Source organism: Chanos chanos, chromosome 5 (assembly GCF_902362185.1).
Source record: "Chanos chanos chromosome 5, fChaCha1.1, whole genome shotgun sequence".
Classification (NCBI taxonomy): Eukaryota; Metazoa; Chordata; class Actinopteri; order Gonorynchiformes; family Chanidae; genus Chanos; species Chanos chanos.
In genome coordinates, this window is record NC_044499.1 from 14,062,334 (window position 1) to 14,080,821 (window position 18,488).

An 18,488-nucleotide genomic window follows, 5' to 3' on the forward strand; every position below is an offset into this window, starting at 1 on the left:
GTTCCTTTATATGTGGTCTTTCCATAAATAATTATTTATGGAGAGAGTGTAACTCATCACCACTAAAAAGCAACATTAAAAAAGGAAAGAGCAACACAAACAGGTCCCTAAAAATGATAGCCACAAAATATATGGATGTGTTGTTGGCGACATCTCGTGGTCGTTCTTCAAAACAGCACTTTTGATTTCTTTAATAGGCTGGTTAGTCGTAGCTCTGTTGTCAGTGTAAATTATGCACAACATATATGTAGCATATGAAATATACAAGATAATAAATCAAAGTGTTCATGAGTGCTGATGAAGTACTTCACGTTTTTATGCGGTTATGGCAGTTGCAATGTGTTATCCAGACTGTATGAGGGCGCTAGTGTGAATCATTCCTAATGACGAAAAACCGGTCCCATAAAGCATTCTGTCTTCGCCTTTATGGTGTGTTGGGTATTTTTCTGTACATCTTGTTAGAAGGGTATCCCGACCACCAAGACAAGCTAGGTGTTATCATTAACATCAGCTACATAGTTGAAGTACTATACTGTCGCTTCATTTAGAAGCGATTAAACGTATAAGATGTCGGCAAGCGCTGTCTACGTCTTGGATCTGAAAGGCAAGGTAAGATAACGGGACTAGCTATGCTGGCTAGGCTAACCTACACTCTTCTTACTGCTAGCAAATGAGCTAACCTAGCTAGCAGACAACCTGGCGTATGTGAGTGTGGCTGGCTAGCGAAGCTAAATTTTAGGGTGAGGTCTTGAACTATCAAGTAATGTTATCGGAAAGTCTCAGCATTTGCCACTCCTCGCGGACCTGTTGAATTATAATAGGTATTGCGTGTCGTGTTGGGCGTCTTCCAAGGATGCCCACCTTGGTACTCTTTGGATTTGACAGTTAGTAATTCATCCTAGCTGTCCAAGAAGTTAACCTGACGTAGCTAGCATAGCTGCTTTTATCAACTGAGTTAAACGGCCAAGTCTTCACTCGTTTGGTAACACCCATTTTAGTTATGCTAGCTGTGCGCTAACCAAGTTAGGGCAATAACTGAGCAGTTAAACCGTACTTTTTCAGTGTCTTGGACCGGTCGTATATTATAAAGAGTTCTCAAAACACATATTGGTTAATACGGCAGTTTCCTTTGCATTCTAAATTACTGGAATGTCATATGACCACGAATGATGGGTCTGTTTCCCCTTTTTTGACAGTGGGACTGTCTGATTTGCAACTTACGTTTTGTGTGAGGTTTGATGTAAGTGAAGGTGTTTACCTAGACAAATACACTTGAATACTCATCCCCGTGCTTCTAGATGCCCATCGGTCATTTAATAAACATAACTTAGACTATTTAATTTACAGGTTAGTAACATCATCAGCATAGCAAATATACCATTTTGTCAATTTCAGCTTTTAACTTTTCTAGAAACAAAGTAGACACAAAAAGACATTCACGTCTCATACGTCTGTGCTTTGTACGACTGCGGTTCTCAAGGTGGATGGTCTGCAAAATTTCTAAGCTGTAGTTGTACCAATATATTTATTTGTAATACACTGATTGTACAGCTTTTACAAGCAAATAATTTTTTCAGAGCGAATACTATACTCAGAGTTTTAATATGTGTGACATTCCTCAGGCTGTAATTGGATAAGATTTTGACTGATAAGCTGGAAATTTAGAGAATGCAGGTCCGGTGCTTAAGATTTTAAGCTGCCCATTTCTGCCCTGAATTCATGGTGTGTGTGTTTACACGGAATCCCTTCCGCATTGCTTACCTATAGATACGGTTGCTTTGCAGGATGTTTTGTTGTTTATCACCTTCCTTTAACTGTTTGTCTCAACCGCAGCCTAATTCATTTACTTCTATTTCCCTGGAGCTTTACTTGCAGCAGTTCACTTGTGTCACCGCATCCGAAGCTGCTAAACATGTTCCAGGACAGCTGTTGTACAGGAGCATGAATTACTACATTGTACTGGTGTCACTCACTAGAGAGGTCAGTCAGTTCTGTGTGAAATGTGTGTTTTAGGTCCTGATCTGTCGTAATTACCGCGGCGATGTGGACATGTCAGAGATAGAGCACTTTATGACTTTGCTAATGGACAAAGAGGAGGAGGGGACACTCTCACCCATCCTGGCCCACGGAGGAGTACGCTTCATGTGGATCAAGCATAATAACCTCTACCGTATCCTTTTCACTCATTTTCACCCTGTTTAGGCCAATCAATAGTAAGATATCAACTTCAGCAAAACCTGAACGCTAAAGTAATATTGTTGGAAGAAAGCTTAGTTGAACCATGCTCAGCATCAGAGTGTGGTATGAACTGTTTCCTTTCTGTTGGTGGTTTCTTTTTTAATTACAAGAAAGGGACAGTTGTCTCATAAAGTCATTTACAAATGGATACCCAAATGCACAAAAAAGGCCCCAACCAAAAATTGAACTTTGTTTAACACAACATCAGAAACCTTGTTCTGTCAGAGTTGATTTGTGTGTTTTCTTTCCATGCATGTGCTGAACATGGCATTTTGACCCCTTTTTATACAAATCATTCGTTACTTCCTTTAACACCTCTTCCCTCCAGTTGTTGCCACATCTAAGAAAAATGCCTGCGTCTCCTTGGTGTTTTCCTTCCTTTACAAAATCGTTCAGGTGAGTTTATGTGAAAGCACCGCGGCTAATTAATACCTGTGAGTGCAAGTGATATCAGAAACGACAGTGAATACAGACTTTACCTGCTGCTTGATGCACAGTCCTTATAATGCTTATTCTAGACTTTTCTTAAGTGTCTGAACGACATGAGTTGTGTTTGTTCGACCATCTCTAACGTTTTTTATCTTTTTTTGGACATTGTGCATTGAGAATTATATGATCTAGGTTTGAGTAGAGTAGATTAGTGCCAGCACACCTTGCTCATATCTCTGTTTTCTCTGCTGTTGTCAGGTGTTCTCGGAGTACTTTAAGGAGCTGGAAGAAGAAAGTATCAGAGATAACTTTGTCATTATCTATGAACTAATGGATGAACTGATGGACTTTGGCTATCCCCAAACCACAGACAGCAAGATCCTGCAGGAGTGAGTTTCCTAATGATGAACTTCTCCATAGAAATATTTCTTTAATATATATATTATACATGAAAACGTGTAGTTCGGTTTGGTTTAATTTTGCATTACCTGAATAACAGTGGAAACTTTACCTTTCGATGCATAATGCTGAACCTGTTAACGTTGAAAGTATGTGCTTCAGTCAGGCTTACACAGTTCAACTAATAACCACTTTTATAATGTTTCCATTTTGGCATGAACCACCGCAGTCATTTGATACAGTTTATTGTGAAAATAAAAGAATTTGTCAGCTCTTTTCCTCTCACGCGTGACCTCTGCTGACCTTCAGCATTCTCGGCCTTGACGCAGCCATCTGTCTGAGCTGCTTGTCTAGTAGACATTTTTCTGGAGGGTTCCGTTCATTGTTGTCTCATGTAGAGTGTCTGTCTGTGTGTGTTTGTGTGTGCACACGTGTTTCTGTATGTGTTTGCAGATACATCACGCAGGAGGGGCACAAACTGGACACAGGGGCACCACGTCCCCCTGCTACGGTCACTAATGCGGTGTCTTGGAGGTCAGAGGGCATCAAGTACAGGAAGAACGAGGTCTTCCTGGACGTCATTGAGTCGGTCAACCTTCTGGTAGGAAGACTGGATTTAGAAAGTCCTCATCTTTTCTTGGATGCCACCGGCCTGTCTCCTGTTTCTAGATTTCCTCTGAGCAAGTCCAAATCATATGAAAACAACATTTATCATAACAGTGAATACACTACTGTTTATCACAAAAACTCAACATAAACAAATGACTGCAATCTGTACAAAGTTTCTGTTTTTCTATATATGTCAGAGTCAGAAATGCTAAAAGGTCATTTATAATAGTGCTGCATCTTATTATGAATGTAACCCGTCATAAAATATCTCAAATATCTTGACGTGTCTGTTTATGCTTTGTAATTGAATGTTATGAATTTCACACAGCCCAGGATGTAGGCTTAATTGTTTCCAGGTTTGTTACACTGTGTATTGTGTGAATGGATATCTGAGATTGTAGGAAACCTTTCAGTCAGTAACAGTGTCATTAGCTCAGTGCTCTGTTTTTTGGTCTTTTCCCCAGGTCAGTGCCAATGGTAACGTTTTGCGCAGCGAGATAGTCGGTTCCATAAAAATGCGAGTGTTTCTGTCCGGAATGCCAGAGCTGCGTCTGGGCCTGAATGATAAAGTTCTGTTTGAGAACACTGGCAGTGAGTACCTTCATTATTTTTTTTTTTATCCTTATTCTAATCAGATCAATCAGTTTTGTTATGCTGTAAACAAAGTCACTAACAGTGTGGAAGTCAGAATGATGTGTACACCATTACACAGAATAGCCACCTTATTTTAAAAGTCTAAAAACCAGTCCAGGGGTTGCTTTCTCTCCATGTAATGAAATTGGTTGTCAGTAAATACCTGTCACTTTGGGGAACAAGGTGTCGGTTTAGTGGAAGCTGCTTCCTTTTCATCGTGCTGTCTGTATGTTAAAAAGCACAGACGCAGTTACAGTGCAAACTAAAGCAAACTAAGTGTTGCAGGTTAAGTTGATTTTCTTCCCGTTGTGTGTTAAGTTTGGCTCAGTTTTGGTTGTAAAAGCTCTTTCTGCAGTAGATGTTGTCAGCGTCTTTAGAATGCCAGACCTGAGGCCCAACGTGAGCAATGTCAACCAGATTTGTTTGGAAAAAGTTAAACAAAACAAACAGAAAACAAACATACCTGCGATGTAAACTGTGTAGGAAGTGGGGAAGAGCTTTTTCTGTCTGTGTTTAGTTGTTCCATTCCTGTCTCTGTTCTCCTCAGGGGGGAAGAGCAAGTCTGTGGAGCTGGAGGACGTGAAGTTTCATCAGTGTGTCCGTCTCTCACGCTTTGAGAACGATCGCACCATCTCCTTCATCCCCCCAGACGGCGAGTTTGAGCTCATGTCCTACCGCCTCAACACACACGTGTGTACTCCTGCCGTCTCATCTCACACACGCGCACACACACACACACACACACACACACACACACACACACACACACTAACATATTTCTATACACCTAACACACATTTGCATTTGCATTTTTCAGTGTGCATGCACATACATAAATGCACGCGCCTCTGTCATTCACGACATGAATGTTAATTTAAGGATCTTTAATTTTTTTGTCTTTTTTTCACCAAATCAAATAAAAGGTAGCATGTGTGTGCTTTTTCTTTGTCTCCCTGACGGTCTTATTTGCTGTGTTCACAGGTGAAGCCACTGATCTGGATTGAGTCTGTAATTGAGAAACATTCTCACAGCAGAATTGAGTACATGATAAAGGTAACACTACATTGACTAATAATTCATACTTCTGTGTCTTTTCATGTTAATGTTTCACAGTAAATTCATTTAGCTTAAAAGATTCAGTTCTTTCAATTTAGGATACTAGACCAAATTGACCAAGCTCAAATTTCTTCTGTTTTGTGCATGATAAATCTTGTTCAACTGGATTAATTACCCTCAACGTGTTCTGATAAGGAAAAAAACATTGGCTTTTTCTTGTCAAACTCATTAGTGTTACAATATCTCCTCTGGTTTCTTCACTCTTTTCTTTCTCTCCTCACTCAGGCAAAGAGCCAGTTCAAAAGACGCTCCACCGCCAACAACGTGGAGATCCACATTCCTGTGCCCACCGACGCTGACTCGCCAAAGTTTAAGACCACTGTGGGCAGTGTTAAATGGGTCCCAGAGAACAGTGAGATTGTCTGGTCCATTAAGTCTTTCCCCGTGAGTACACACCAGCAGGGCCTACTGCACACGTTGACTTTTTACAGTATTTTACAGTGTTTTATTGGTAATTCATGTTTACGGTATGTTACTGGTGATTAATGTTCCCCCACAGTCAACTAAGTGTGCTTCTGTTCATGTTCAACAAGTTAAAAAAAAAGTGTCATGATTAGGATAGCAGTGTGTTTGTGTGAAAGAAGTTGTCTGTCTGGACGTGTTCGCAAATTCTGTCACTTGATTGAATTTGACGCATACATGAAACTGAAACTGAACTGAATCTTTGCTTGAAACTGTATATGAGTTTTCATTACCGTCTTTCTCACACGCTATCTCTCTCATTGTCTTTCTTTGTCTCTCTCTGCGTCTCTTTCTGTTTCTCCCGATCTCAGGGAGGTAAGGAGTATCTGATGCGTGCTCACTTTGGCTTGCCCAGTGTGGAAGCCGAGGATAAAGAGGGGAAACCACCAATCAGTGTCAAGTTTGAGATTCCATATTTCACCACCTCTGGGATACAGGTGTGTGTCCAACCTTCACTTTAAACCTGAACCTATGTTAACGTCTCCAGTGTATGTGTTTTTTTGTCTATGACAATGATACCAGCGTTTACTGTGTCACCACTATATTATATGTGTAAGCACAAACCTGTAGTTCCTCATGTTTGTGGATTTTGTCAACCATTTCTGAAGAGCGGTTGAACTCGCTAAACCAGACACGGTTATTTCTGTAATGGACACTAGATGGTGCTATTGCTGCTCTGGTGATGTACCGTCGTTCTCGATCATATTTTCTCCCTCTCTTACAAACACTTGGTAATCGAAAATCGTTGGCTCTGACATCTTTAGGGTTTCTCCACTAGATGGCAAGATCCAAATATCAAATGATGTGGAATACAGAGTTTTATTGAAGAAGGCTAGAGCTGAAGGTTGGCTTGCCATCTCTGAACTTTAAACCACACAAATAAAGCAATGGGACTAGTGCATAATTATATCCTTATGTAATTATATTACTACATGATTCACAAGTCACGGTTTACCGTGCAATGAAGCACTATGCTAAATTCACATACTCTCATAACAAGTTCCCAGATTATCTGTATTACAGCGTGAACACACTTAATTGTACATCGTATGAAATGTGTTCAGATCAGACAGGCGTCATAAGTTTTGTCTTTGATGAAGAGAGAATAGCAATCCGCTCTTTGCTGCATATGGAAAGTAGTGTGTAAAGTTACATCGTATGACTCTGTGTAACAAAACACATCATGTTTGATTAGCTTCAAAGCTGTTATTTAGAAACACCAAGTAAAGTAGCTAGTATGCATATGAAGATCTTTGAAATGCTTTTAGCTACTACATATATAGAGATGTCTAAAATGCTTTAATATGAGCACAGTCTAGAGTTTGGTTGTTTGGTGTCTGTTGCTGTAGCTGAGTTCTGTGGCTAGCTGGCTGTGTTTATTTTAGCACGTTTCTAAAAGGGAAATAGCTTTAGGGGTAGTACTAGGTAACTGAAAACCTTGTGATGTCTCCTTAGCCCTCGCAGAATCACCAAAATCAGTATTTTCTTCTTCTTCTTCTAATATCGGTGCTAAAGTAGAAGACATTTCTGTTTCTTCTTGTTCTTCTTCTGATATCGGTGCTTAAGTAGAAGACCTTTCTGCTTACAGGAAGGCAATCCACTAAGTAAGATTTCTAGGTAATTTTGTACCATCCAATAGGAATGCTCCTTTGTTAGTCTGCCATTGGATAGTTTTGATTTTTGTCTTGGATTATCTGACTGAGAAGTTCTGAGGAGTTACCGGACAAGACAGTTCTTATCACTGAAGTACTGCCCAGCAACATACAGATCTTTTTTTTTTTTGCTTGATGACTCATATTTCTTTTTTTAAAAAAGTTAAATTGTCAGATATCCTCTTCAGTCTGATTTCAGAACCACTGAATTGAAAAGTTCTGAGATGGTATTTGATTTCAGCTGAAATTTCTGGAGACCTCCTTCAGCTGCTGAGTTATGTAAGATGTAATACATGTGTTGGAGGTGTAACTGAGGTCCGACGCGTGTATTATGTAATGGAGAGGTGTATGTTGGTGGGTACCTGTTAGCAGGTTTTAGGTGGAGGCTGTACTGATGACAGTACACTGACAGACAGGCCTACAAAGAGTATTTCTCAGGTGACAGCTAATAGATTAGCAAGAAGAGCAGGTAAGACACCTCATGGAGCCAAACTTACACGGCAGAGACATGAGCTATGCACGAGACGCTGAAACTGTATGAGAACTAATAGTCGTCTCTATACCTGTAAGGCAAACAGGAATACATGAAATTCCAGAAAAAAAATGATGTCCCAGTGAGATTGCTGAGACACGGGTTAAGTCTTTCTTTTTTTCTTTTTTATTTATTTATTTTTTTTAATTTTGTTTTCTCTGTTCAATGTTTTGTCCCTCCTCTTTTGCGGTAAAACTCTGATGTGTAGTGTGCAAGAGCTTGGCTGGACTTCCTCTGCCCCCTTCTATAGGCCTGCAGCTTCCTGTATGATCTTAAAGGAAGCATCTGATCTGTTCATTACACTAATTTCTCCACCCAATATAATTAAAGTGAATTTTTAATGGACAGTGAATCGGGGAGGGGCACAGAATTTCCTCTTGTTTGAATTATATGTTGAATTAAGCAACCCACACAGAAAGAAAAAGCACAAAAAACCTCTCTTTTAATCCAATTTTTTTGTGTATGGGGAACTTTTGGCAAGATGAGGAAAAATAATTCATTCAACAAATCTAATCAGTGAGATGATGCACGTTCGATTTCCTCTCTTCAATTTGTCCCATTTCTTTTGTAATTATCTCGTGATAAATTCACAGCTGTTCTTTATGCTTTTTAAATGTTAGAAAATTGTTAATCAAGATTTTCAGAAGTGAAATTCAAGGCTATTCCACCTGAATGTAAATCCATTAAGTATGGCTTTCCCTGAGGTTACGTAAGATGTTGGTTAAAGTGAGTAATTACTCGTTTGTGTGTTTACCATATGCTGACCGCAGTCCCAGAATTTGACCATTCAGATGCTACAAGAAGTTCAGCAAGTTCAGCCATGCAGTTGAAACCATGTGAACTTGCTGACTGTGGAGTTCGCTGAGAGTGAAAGTCCGCGTCTTGACCCGTGATGAAACCTCAGGGATGCTTTGATAAACTAGGGACAGTCCTGCGGTCTGTCTGCCTACGCCCGGAGTTTGATACTCCCAGTAAAAAGCCCTCTGAAGCGCCAGTCTCAATCCCAGCCGCCTAAAATCCCAGTGAGGCAGGCGTCAAGAGGCCTGCCGTTTACACGCTGCTAGGGCGCCTTCGAGTGGCACTAGACTCCACACTCATGTCTGGAGCATGCAACCGCACCTACAGATAGCCTGCCATGGATGTGGAGTGTGTGCTGGCCAGAGCATCTCTGTGGGCCTTTACTACTGTCTTGGCCTAAAAACACACACACACACACACACTCTGTGTAGACATGGTATTCTGAGGCTGTTCTGTTTTATGTTAAAAGTGGACTATTTTCCCTTAGTGTCACTAAATATAGGATCGAAGCATCTTAAGCTTCTGTAAGACTGCGTTAAACTTTATGGGTGGCACTCTCAGATAAGTAAAATGTGGTACAAGGAGGCACGCTCTCAATTTAACTACCATTTTAAGTAATGGGCATCGTTTTATGTGTGTTGAATTACTGCTTCGTTTGCGCTGACATCACATTTAGCAGCTAATCAGCGCTGAGAGGTTAGCCTGTGTTTTTTTGGAGACCTGTAATTAACTCTCTGAGCTGAAGACACTAACACAATCTTTTTAGTGGGGTATTTGCCTGTTAGTGACATCTTAATGGCTCTTCCTTCATGTCATCTGAAGTATTTAGGAACACATATTCCATTTGTTTTAATTACAACTGGTGAACATCACATTTTAGAGTAAATCTGTGTCTTATTTGAACTGTTGGTCTGGTGAGAACATGATTAGAATGATCAATAGTAGTTTGGAAGTTCATACGAGTTCATGTTTACAACAGCACTGATGGTAAACAGTATCGGTAAGCCTTGTGAAGTCCAGTAATTGGCATGTACAGCAGAAGAGCACTTGTGTAGGGCTTTCCACTGGTAGGAGACCTGCTCTGGGATGCTGAGTCAGCTGCTATGGCCTGTGGTGTGAGAGATTTACAGGGTGATGTTGTGCCTAGACGGCATGTCTGTGGCAGTGCAGACTATGTCAGTCTGCCGCTCTGTCTCCCGCGGTGAAATCGCTGCGAAGGCCAGCAGTCTGTGAGGACACGCCGGGCTAATGAGAGACCGGCTAGAACCAAAGAGGACTGGAGTGGTACACACGCACACCCACACACACACACACACACACACAGTGCTAGAATGGAATGAAGGGTTACAAATATACACATACAACGAGCTGGAGTTTTGCGCTGCTTACAGGACTCGGTGCCATAGAGGACCAGCGCATTACGTAAACTGTACCAGAAAAGACCAGAGCGCTAGTTTTACACTCACACCATACAGAAAAGAACAAGAGCAGAGCATTTTTAGATTCACAGTAGTAGCACCGCGGTGGACGCCTAGGGAGGACTTAAGTTTTAGAGGGTGTCGACTGCACCCAAGGGTGGCATGCACAAACCTACTCATTCCGTGTGTTACCCTGTTCTAAAGACCAAAATAAACCTGGCGCTGGTAACCGGTGTCGTTCAGTTTGATCTGTGTTAAATTTATATCTGCTGCTTTTTGGATCCATGTGGATCTGCAGAATTTGTCTGTGTAGCAGAGTTTTTTTTTGTAACGGCCAATTTTAAACACAGACAGCGTGGTTGGATACATTCATTACTGTAGTGGATGGTAAGGTTAACTGATTATGGTATTTGACCCTGGACAGACGGCAGAGTGATGCATTTAACTTTACACAAGAATGGACACAGGTAACTGCCAAAAATATAGGACACACCAAACGCAAGTGAAACTGTTATGCTGGTTAAACGCCCCATTAAAACAGTGTGTCTTGGCATAAATTCTACAAGTCTTAGAAACCTGGAGGGATGCCACACCATTCTTCCATGGGGAAATTCCTTCATTTTCTGTTTTCGTCGACGCTGGTGGAAAACTTTCTCTTAGGCGCCGCTCCAAAATCTCCTGTAAGCGTCTGATACCGTCGCGCTGCGGTGACTTGGACAGCCGTGGTGCAAGGCTTACGGCGATTGCATCAGCGCGTCACTTTGCATGTTCATCAAACCACTGAGTGAGCAGTCATACGTTGAGGATGGGATTGAGGATCCCCCGTTATTGCGGAAGAGACCACTCCCCTTGTTATCAGAAATGGGAGAAAGACGATCACAGGAAATGGCTTTGTGTTTCTTGGCGTTTATCTCGCGGTATAAAGGGATTGAGTAAGGTGTGAGGAAGCATGTGCCCACACTGCGGGCAGAACTCCTCGCCATGTGAAAGGCCTTTTTGCACCTGTAGGTTTCTTTTAGCGTACACCACGCGTGCATTTATCGGCTTCTTCAGGACGAGCCGAAACATGAATCGGCTCAGCACGTGACGCTCTGTGGTTCAGTAGACCACTGCTGGTGTTCTTTAAACCGCTTTGCACGTACACTTTGGCATCGAAGCTCCTGCCAACAGTCAGACATCTTTCAGAGTCTGAGATCTCTTCCTTTGCCAATAATAAATAATAGGAAGCTGAGCCTGTCCCACGTTTTAATATGCGAACCTTAACCATAACTGCTTAGGACAATTGAAATGATAATATAAGCAATAATTGCTTAATTAACTCAGGAAACGCACAGATATGGAAATACCTGCTTGTAGTACATTGTGTCCCTTGTTTCTACATTATGTTACCTATATGTCTTTGCAGTTGTCTGTTCCCACGCTACTGTAGAGAGCACTATTCATCACAACAGGCAGCGTCAGAACTTCATCAGCCCAGCTCTAAACACACGGTGCTTTCTGTCAGATTCCAAGGATTTGCAAAAAGCTGCATAGCCATCTAAACTCTCCAGTGTCAACAACTGTTTTGGAGCATGTATTCCATGTCTGATATCCCTGTTGATTGTCCTTGTGTAATTCAGTTTTGCTATGTCAGCGATTTTTTTTTAGCCATTGTGTAAAAGGTAGTTTGAAACTTCTGTTATGTGTACTGATGCAACGTGTGCCTCTGGGCACAGTGGTGACACAATCTCTCACACATAAGTGAAAGGTGCTGGTTCCTTAATCTTACTCAACCACTTCTCTCTGCACATCCGCTACTTTCGTACCATTTTACTATTTTCCCATGCTTTAATGCCACTGCATGTAGACCCTCCCTGACCTCACATGATGCTTTGAGAATACAACAAGGGCACTTGCAGGCCAAATCCTGCATTTAGACAAAATCACACACACGTGAGCAAATTACACTGAATTGCACTGAATTACAGTCAAACAAAGTACAATAATGTGGGACACATTGATTGATTGTATTTTGCACAGTTTTGCAGACTTTGTTGTCATGGATAGTGATGACATCATAATGCCCTTCCTCACTGCAGGTACGATACCTCAAGATCATTGAGAAGAGTGGATATCAAGCGTTGCCATGGGTACGGTACATCACTCAGAACGGAGGTATGCACGAACAGTTTTTTGTTTCTTACCCTCTTTAATTCAACCTTGTTTGGTAGAGAAGTGTGTAGCTATTGAGCAATAATTAGGCAATACGGTAAGAAGTGATGGAAGATAGATGTTCAGTCAGCTGAAATAATTCTCCGAAAGAGGATGTGATGGAGAGGCATGCACTATTTTCGTATCCCACGGCTTATGGGGAAAGTAATGGCCTCTTGCACCATGGTCTTTGGCCAGTGCCTGATAGTAAAAACCAGTTTAGCCTCGGAAAACGTGTTGGACCTGATAAAAACTAAGATTATATGGCGCTTCAATCATAAATGTTTGTTAGAGTCAATGAAAGGAAGAAAGGTCAGATTTGATTCTGCATGTAGCTGGTTAATAGATTTTTCCATCCCCGATTAGGATCCTAGAGTGTGACTGAACTGTGGTGTAAATTATGTGGACATTAAGCACAGGCCGCTCACTGAATGATGCCTGTCTCCTCTTTTGTATGAAAAACCCTTGTAGTTTTTGTATGTTTCTTTCACTAAGACAGAGGTATGCTGGATTGTGTAAGGGACAGAGAGGCTGAGTACAGATGGTCCAGGGAGCAAACGCACTTTTCAGTGTTGTTACTGCCCACTAAAGCCATACACAAGTTCAGTCCTGTCTATCAAATCAGGGTTTTTTTTTTTTTTTTTTTTTTGCATTGTGCTTCAGGGAAGGGCAGGAGAGTTCAGCTGTCATATTAACTTTTGCGGACAATTTCCTCTGGTTCTGTGCATTTAATTAAGACAGCCTCATTTCCTTGTTTCTTTCAGACTATCAACTCCGGACCCAGTAACAGTGTTACAGCAGTTTGCCATTAGAGGCAGTGTCTCTAAATGGCCCTGCACCACACCTCAGACCTGGTCTAAACACACTTCTAACCTATCTGAGTGGAAGGATAAACTAGTCTAAATCTCCACCGCCTCTTAAGGTTTTGTTCACAGAATTTCAACATCACGGTGAATTTACCTCTTATTGAAACTGGATACAAAGTTCACTCTCAGTGTTTGATTCCTGCGTGATGTGTAAGCAGGCAGTTGTCCTTTGTACAGGAGTGAGCTGCTTTTTAAGAAGAGTTTACCGGAAAAAAAAAAATGTTCCTGATTTTAGCTTCTTACCCTGCCAGTACAGCGGTGGTGAAATACTGTGAATGAAACCTGTAAGATGTAGTGGGGAAAAGTCCCTCATCTTTTGGAAATGTATGTTTTTTTTCTCAGGTCTGATGTGTGTTTGTGCTGTCATGGACCACCAGTGTCTTCACGTGTGTGAGACTCTATAAGAGAGATTGTGTTCATTTGTTTTTTCAGTCAATGCAAAACGGGGCAGATCCCCACAATAATCTTATTTTCAAAACCTTGCAATCCTTAACCAGCCCTAGGCCTCATACAACAATTTCAAATATCTCAGCCGTGTTTCGTTACAGTTTTCATTTCATTTCACTGTTTCCAGGGTGTTCTGGCCTCTTGTTTTTAGCCACTATTTGTTTACGTAACCAGCCTGTGAATACTGTCAGATGTTTGGCCACTGGGGAAAAGAAAATTCTTAGTAACAATTATTCACACACACAACACACACACACACACACACACACACACCACACACACACACACTTATTCTAGTTGAAGGCATTTGGATGTTGTGTGTCATTTATACATGAAGGTCAAATAGAACTACAAGGGTCAGATATGCGCAGTGTTAAGTAGCTGCAGTCTTTACACGGTTATCTGTTATCACTTGGAACAGAGGTTAATACCAGTGTGACAGTCTTTTACAGCAAACATTACAGCATAATAGTCTCTTCTGTTATTCATCAAAAGGTCAATCTTAAAATATTGTTTATTTTTTGGGGGGGGATAATCAGTGTTTTTTGATTGTATTTGTATTTGTTATCCTTTTTGTATTTATGTTTTTTTTTGTTTGTTTTTTTGGTTTTTTTTTTTTGCTGTTGTTCATTTTCAGTTCAGTATTATGGTAGTAGTGTCATAGATGTGAATATATTCTTAAGTATTCACATGGTAGCACATTCAAGTTTACTAGAAGTTTTGACAGTGCTGTAAAATGACTTATTTAGCTGCCATTAAAAGAAAAAAAAGGATTAAGATTGGAGAAGAAAAACAGTGCCATGTCCACATGGAAAACCACATAACTAGAGTTACAAATATCTGTGATTTTCTGCCCAGTCTCTCAAAGATTAGCAGCATAATTATATGTATATGTATGCCTCTATCATGCTGCTCATATCTGAGAGAAGAGCCGGAAGTCCAACCCCCCTCTCCCTCGCCCTGCCCCGCCCCACCCAACAGAAAGGCGATGTTGCCACGGTGATGTGTGTTCTGACCGTGTGTTGGAACACAAAGGGTGAATGAACTCACATTTCTTTTCCATTTCTGAACTGTTTGCCTGTCTGTCTGTCTGTCTGCTTAAGGATATCATAAAGTACCCATTTTGAAAATTTACCCTCTCCTATAGATCTTTGCATGTGTGTTAACATTGTTTTTTCAACATTTTGTGTTTCAGTGTTGTTTAACATCCAAATGAAGGGAGTAAATACTTTTCTGTTCTTAGTGCAAACCAAAATAACTGAATGAAAAACATTAAAAGATCAGATTACAGGCCAAGACACAGACACACTTCTGTCTATCGGGTTCTCTCCCCAAGTTGACGTAAAAGAAGAATAAAAGCTTTATTTAATCAGAGCTGCCGCTGATTGCACATCGTAATGACCCTATATCTGGTACTCTGATCTTGTGTGAAGCATTACTGTTTGTAGTCATTTCACATTCCCACGATACGAATTCATTATCATTCATCATGGTACCTTGCTTGGGCAACCACGACAGGCTGTTTTGTATATAGGCATGACACCAGCCCAGCTAAAGCATCCGAGTTCTCAGGTCTCCCAAGTTTGTGAACAAGTCGGCGCACGTTCCCAGGGCAACGAGAGCTGATGCCTCTGTTTGCGTCTGTATGTTCAAACGCTCTTTGAAATGTTTGTCCTCTGGTATGTTACATTCCAATATATATCATTTCTTAACTCCCACTTTTTGCTTTGCTGGAAAATCAAGATAATCTTAGGATAGTTATCAGTCTTTGAGAAACACTGACATTACGTGTAAGCTGCCCTGTTATTTTGTCATTCTTGCATTTTGATTGACAGCACTTAATATTGGGTGGAAATGGCATTGTTATAAGAGTAGGAGGAAGTGACTAGCAGAAACGTTCTGATCAAATCAAAGAAAAACATACTTTTAGTTTGACTATGCAGGTTTTTCAACTGACAAATTTGTTGCACAGAATTACTGAAGTTTCACAAGTAATGAGACAAGTGTGGTGTTCATAGCTGCTCAGCTGTGAAACTGAAAAGCAAAAAGAAAATTGATACATTTTGACAATAAATAGAATGAACAGGATAGCTCGATCCTGATGATCTCTGAATTGTAATGGTGGGGTGTCCAAAAACAGAGCTGGGTGGGCTGGTATGGTTGTGGTTGTGTGATTGGTTGTTAGGGCTATTGTTTAGTCTATTGGTTTTTCGAACAACAATTCTATCTGTCACCCAATCAGCAGCCAGACAGTGTGTGGGAGGATACATAGGAGTGCCAGACAACATTTACCTTGGTCTTCCACTGTTACTCACCTGTGCAGATAAACCACTCCTACGCAGTTGTCATAAGCCTGCTTATCCCATGTACCTCTCCAGCGGTTCTCACGGCACATGTAGTATGGTTAAAATGCAGTCCATGCTGAAACAACCACTTTCTTTGTCCAGCAATAATGGTTGATTCCCCTTCTGGAAATTTCCATGGCAACCTGCCTCTGTTATTCCTTGGCAAATGGTAGAACTGCAACACCTGGCACAATGTAAAGAAGGAAGTCAGAATCCTTTTGCTGGTTTTTATGCTCAGATTCAGAGAGCAATTAATACAGAGTATGAATGTCACATTTATTGGGATTTAATATGCTGTAGCTTCAGCTAACCTATTTTTAAAAATTTCTTTTGTGTAAGGTTTGTTTGAATGAGGTCGTGGTAGTAAGGTAAAGGTTAAGTACGAGACTGATAAGTCTCATTACCTTGAATTCCTTGTTTGGCAGTCAGCCAAAGGAACCTGGTTAAAAAATTCTAGAAACCTCTTGATTGTGAAACTGCCACGGATCAGTGTTATCTGGCCATAGGGAACAGCGTGGCATCTCACTGGGTCAAATGTATAGTAGGTGCGTGGCACGGAAGCCTCAATGTTTTGTTTGGACACGGAACTCCGCTGCCTAGCAACAACGGTCCTCTCAGGGAAGCCCTTGCTTGCGTTAGCACCCAGGGAAGGACTGTAATCTTGACTGTGACGTCAATAAGCAGTCAGTCCCCTTGTAGTTACACTGCGGGGCCCTGCAGTAAAATTCAGGGAATTCTTTCACCTGCACTCACTCTTACGCAAGATAAACAGATGATGAGTCATTACAAAAGGAGGGTGAAATGAAAGGGTAATTTTCTTGGGTTTGATTTGAGGAAACCCCTCTTTTGTTATGTATATGTGACTGAAAAGTCATGGTGAGAGCGTACATAGAACATCACATACAAAACCATGTAATTTGTATAAACAGCAGGACATTAGGTGTGGAGATGGTACAGTATTGTAGGTTTCTTTTTTTTTTTTTTTTTTGTGGCTGTACAATGATGAGTAATGTTTCAGTTATGCTAAAGCCTTCCGCCAGTAATTTCCCACAGTACTGTGTAAATGGGGTGTAAAACTGCCATACCAATGCAGAAGACCATGAATTCCAGCTGGGATTTGTCAGTGATGAGAAAACGCTGAAATCAATGTTTTATTCAACTGGGAGAGACACTGATGACTTAAGCTGAGCACACTAACATATGCAGCATGAAGACAATCAACTGTAATACGTTTGTCGTATTCGAATGTTAAGAAAACATTTATAGTAATTGCTACACTTTAGCCTGTAAAGATTGAGTCCAAATGTTTTGGGATATACAAAAGAAAGAGCTGTTATGAATCAACATCTAGTTATGTGGATGTGTTGACAGTAATATGAAACAAGCTGTCAACTTCTCTGCATAAGACTATAAACTTAAAACTTTTTTTTTTTTTTTTATGTGACAAGAGCTAGAATTGCTGGGTTAATGAGTACAGTCAGGCATAATCGGTCAGTGTTGTTCTGTTCATTTCCATTTAGAGATTACAAAGATCCTTTGATTTGGAAACTTTGTTGGCATGGCAACAAGCCATTTAAATGAGCTCAAAGTCTCAGAGCCTCTGACGTTAGAAATGCATATGTTGACAGTGCAGGGTGCCGCCGGTTGCATAAGTCACTTTATCAGTATTTCCGGCCCATAACAGTGAACCGTGTAAACTTTTACAGTGTAAACTTTTACGGTTTCTTCAGAAATCGGGCCAGTTATAGATCTTCAATAAAGTTGCAGCAATTATCCTCATGTAGCAAGTGGTTTTTAAATTAATCCATACTTAAACACAACCATTGATAAAGTGTGCCTAAAAGGTGTGGTAGTTTTATAGTTTCTAGTTCTTCCAGTTCTCCTTTTAACTGCATGCACACCTAATCCTCTTTCAGGTGAGTTGTGTGTGTGTGTTTGTGTGTGTATTTTGGAAAAGTTGACGTTTGAGTAGTAACAGTTATGTAACAGACTAAGCCATGCTTTTGAATGTTGTTTACATGTTGCTATGACAAGTCACTTTCTAAGCCCATGAGCTCTGATGTACTGTCTCAAGTGATGATAACAAACAAGCCACTGAGGTAATACTGACCTGAAGCCCAATCTATTCCACAGAAAGCTGTTTCTCACCAGTGTAAATGTTGGAAAACAGTCATATGGTACAGCCTAAATACAGTGCTGTGCAATGTCATAGGACAGACAAAGGGATTTATCATCATCCATTATACAGAAAAAAAAACCTTTTCACTTGGTCTCTAGCGCCAAGTAAGTTTTATTTCTCAGATGTTTTTGGTCATGAAACATTGCAATGTCTCAACTCAAATTTGACTCCCTTG

At 40.7% G+C, this 18,488-nt stretch overlaps 1 protein-coding gene across 3 annotated transcripts; it reads left to right on the forward strand.

Annotated features, from left to right (window-relative positions):
• Positions 1–451: 451 nt before the first annotated feature.
• Positions 452–14,037, forward strand: ap1m1 (adaptor related protein complex 1 subunit mu 1). Of its 3 annotated transcripts, none has more exons than XM_030773671.1 (12): positions 452–609; positions 2,014–2,170; positions 2,567–2,634; positions 2,926–3,056; positions 3,520–3,667; positions 4,113–4,266; positions 4,856–4,998; positions 5,290–5,361; positions 5,650–5,808; positions 6,198–6,323; positions 12,365–12,440; positions 13,241–14,037. In XM_030773671.1, exons 1-12 carry the CDS (start codon positions 568–570, stop codon positions 13,261–13,263), a joined length of 1,299 nt encoding a protein of 432 aa, XP_030629531.1. In that variant the 5' UTR covers positions 452–567; the 3' UTR covers positions 13,264–14,037. The 3 variants fall into 3 exon arrangements, with proteins under 3 accessions (XP_030629531.1, XP_030629530.1, XP_030629532.1); XM_030773670.1 differs by having other exon boundaries at positions 4,140–4,266; positions 4,826–4,998; XM_030773672.1 differs by having other exon boundaries at positions 4,140–4,266.
• Positions 14,038–18,488: the final 4,451 nt, after the last annotated feature.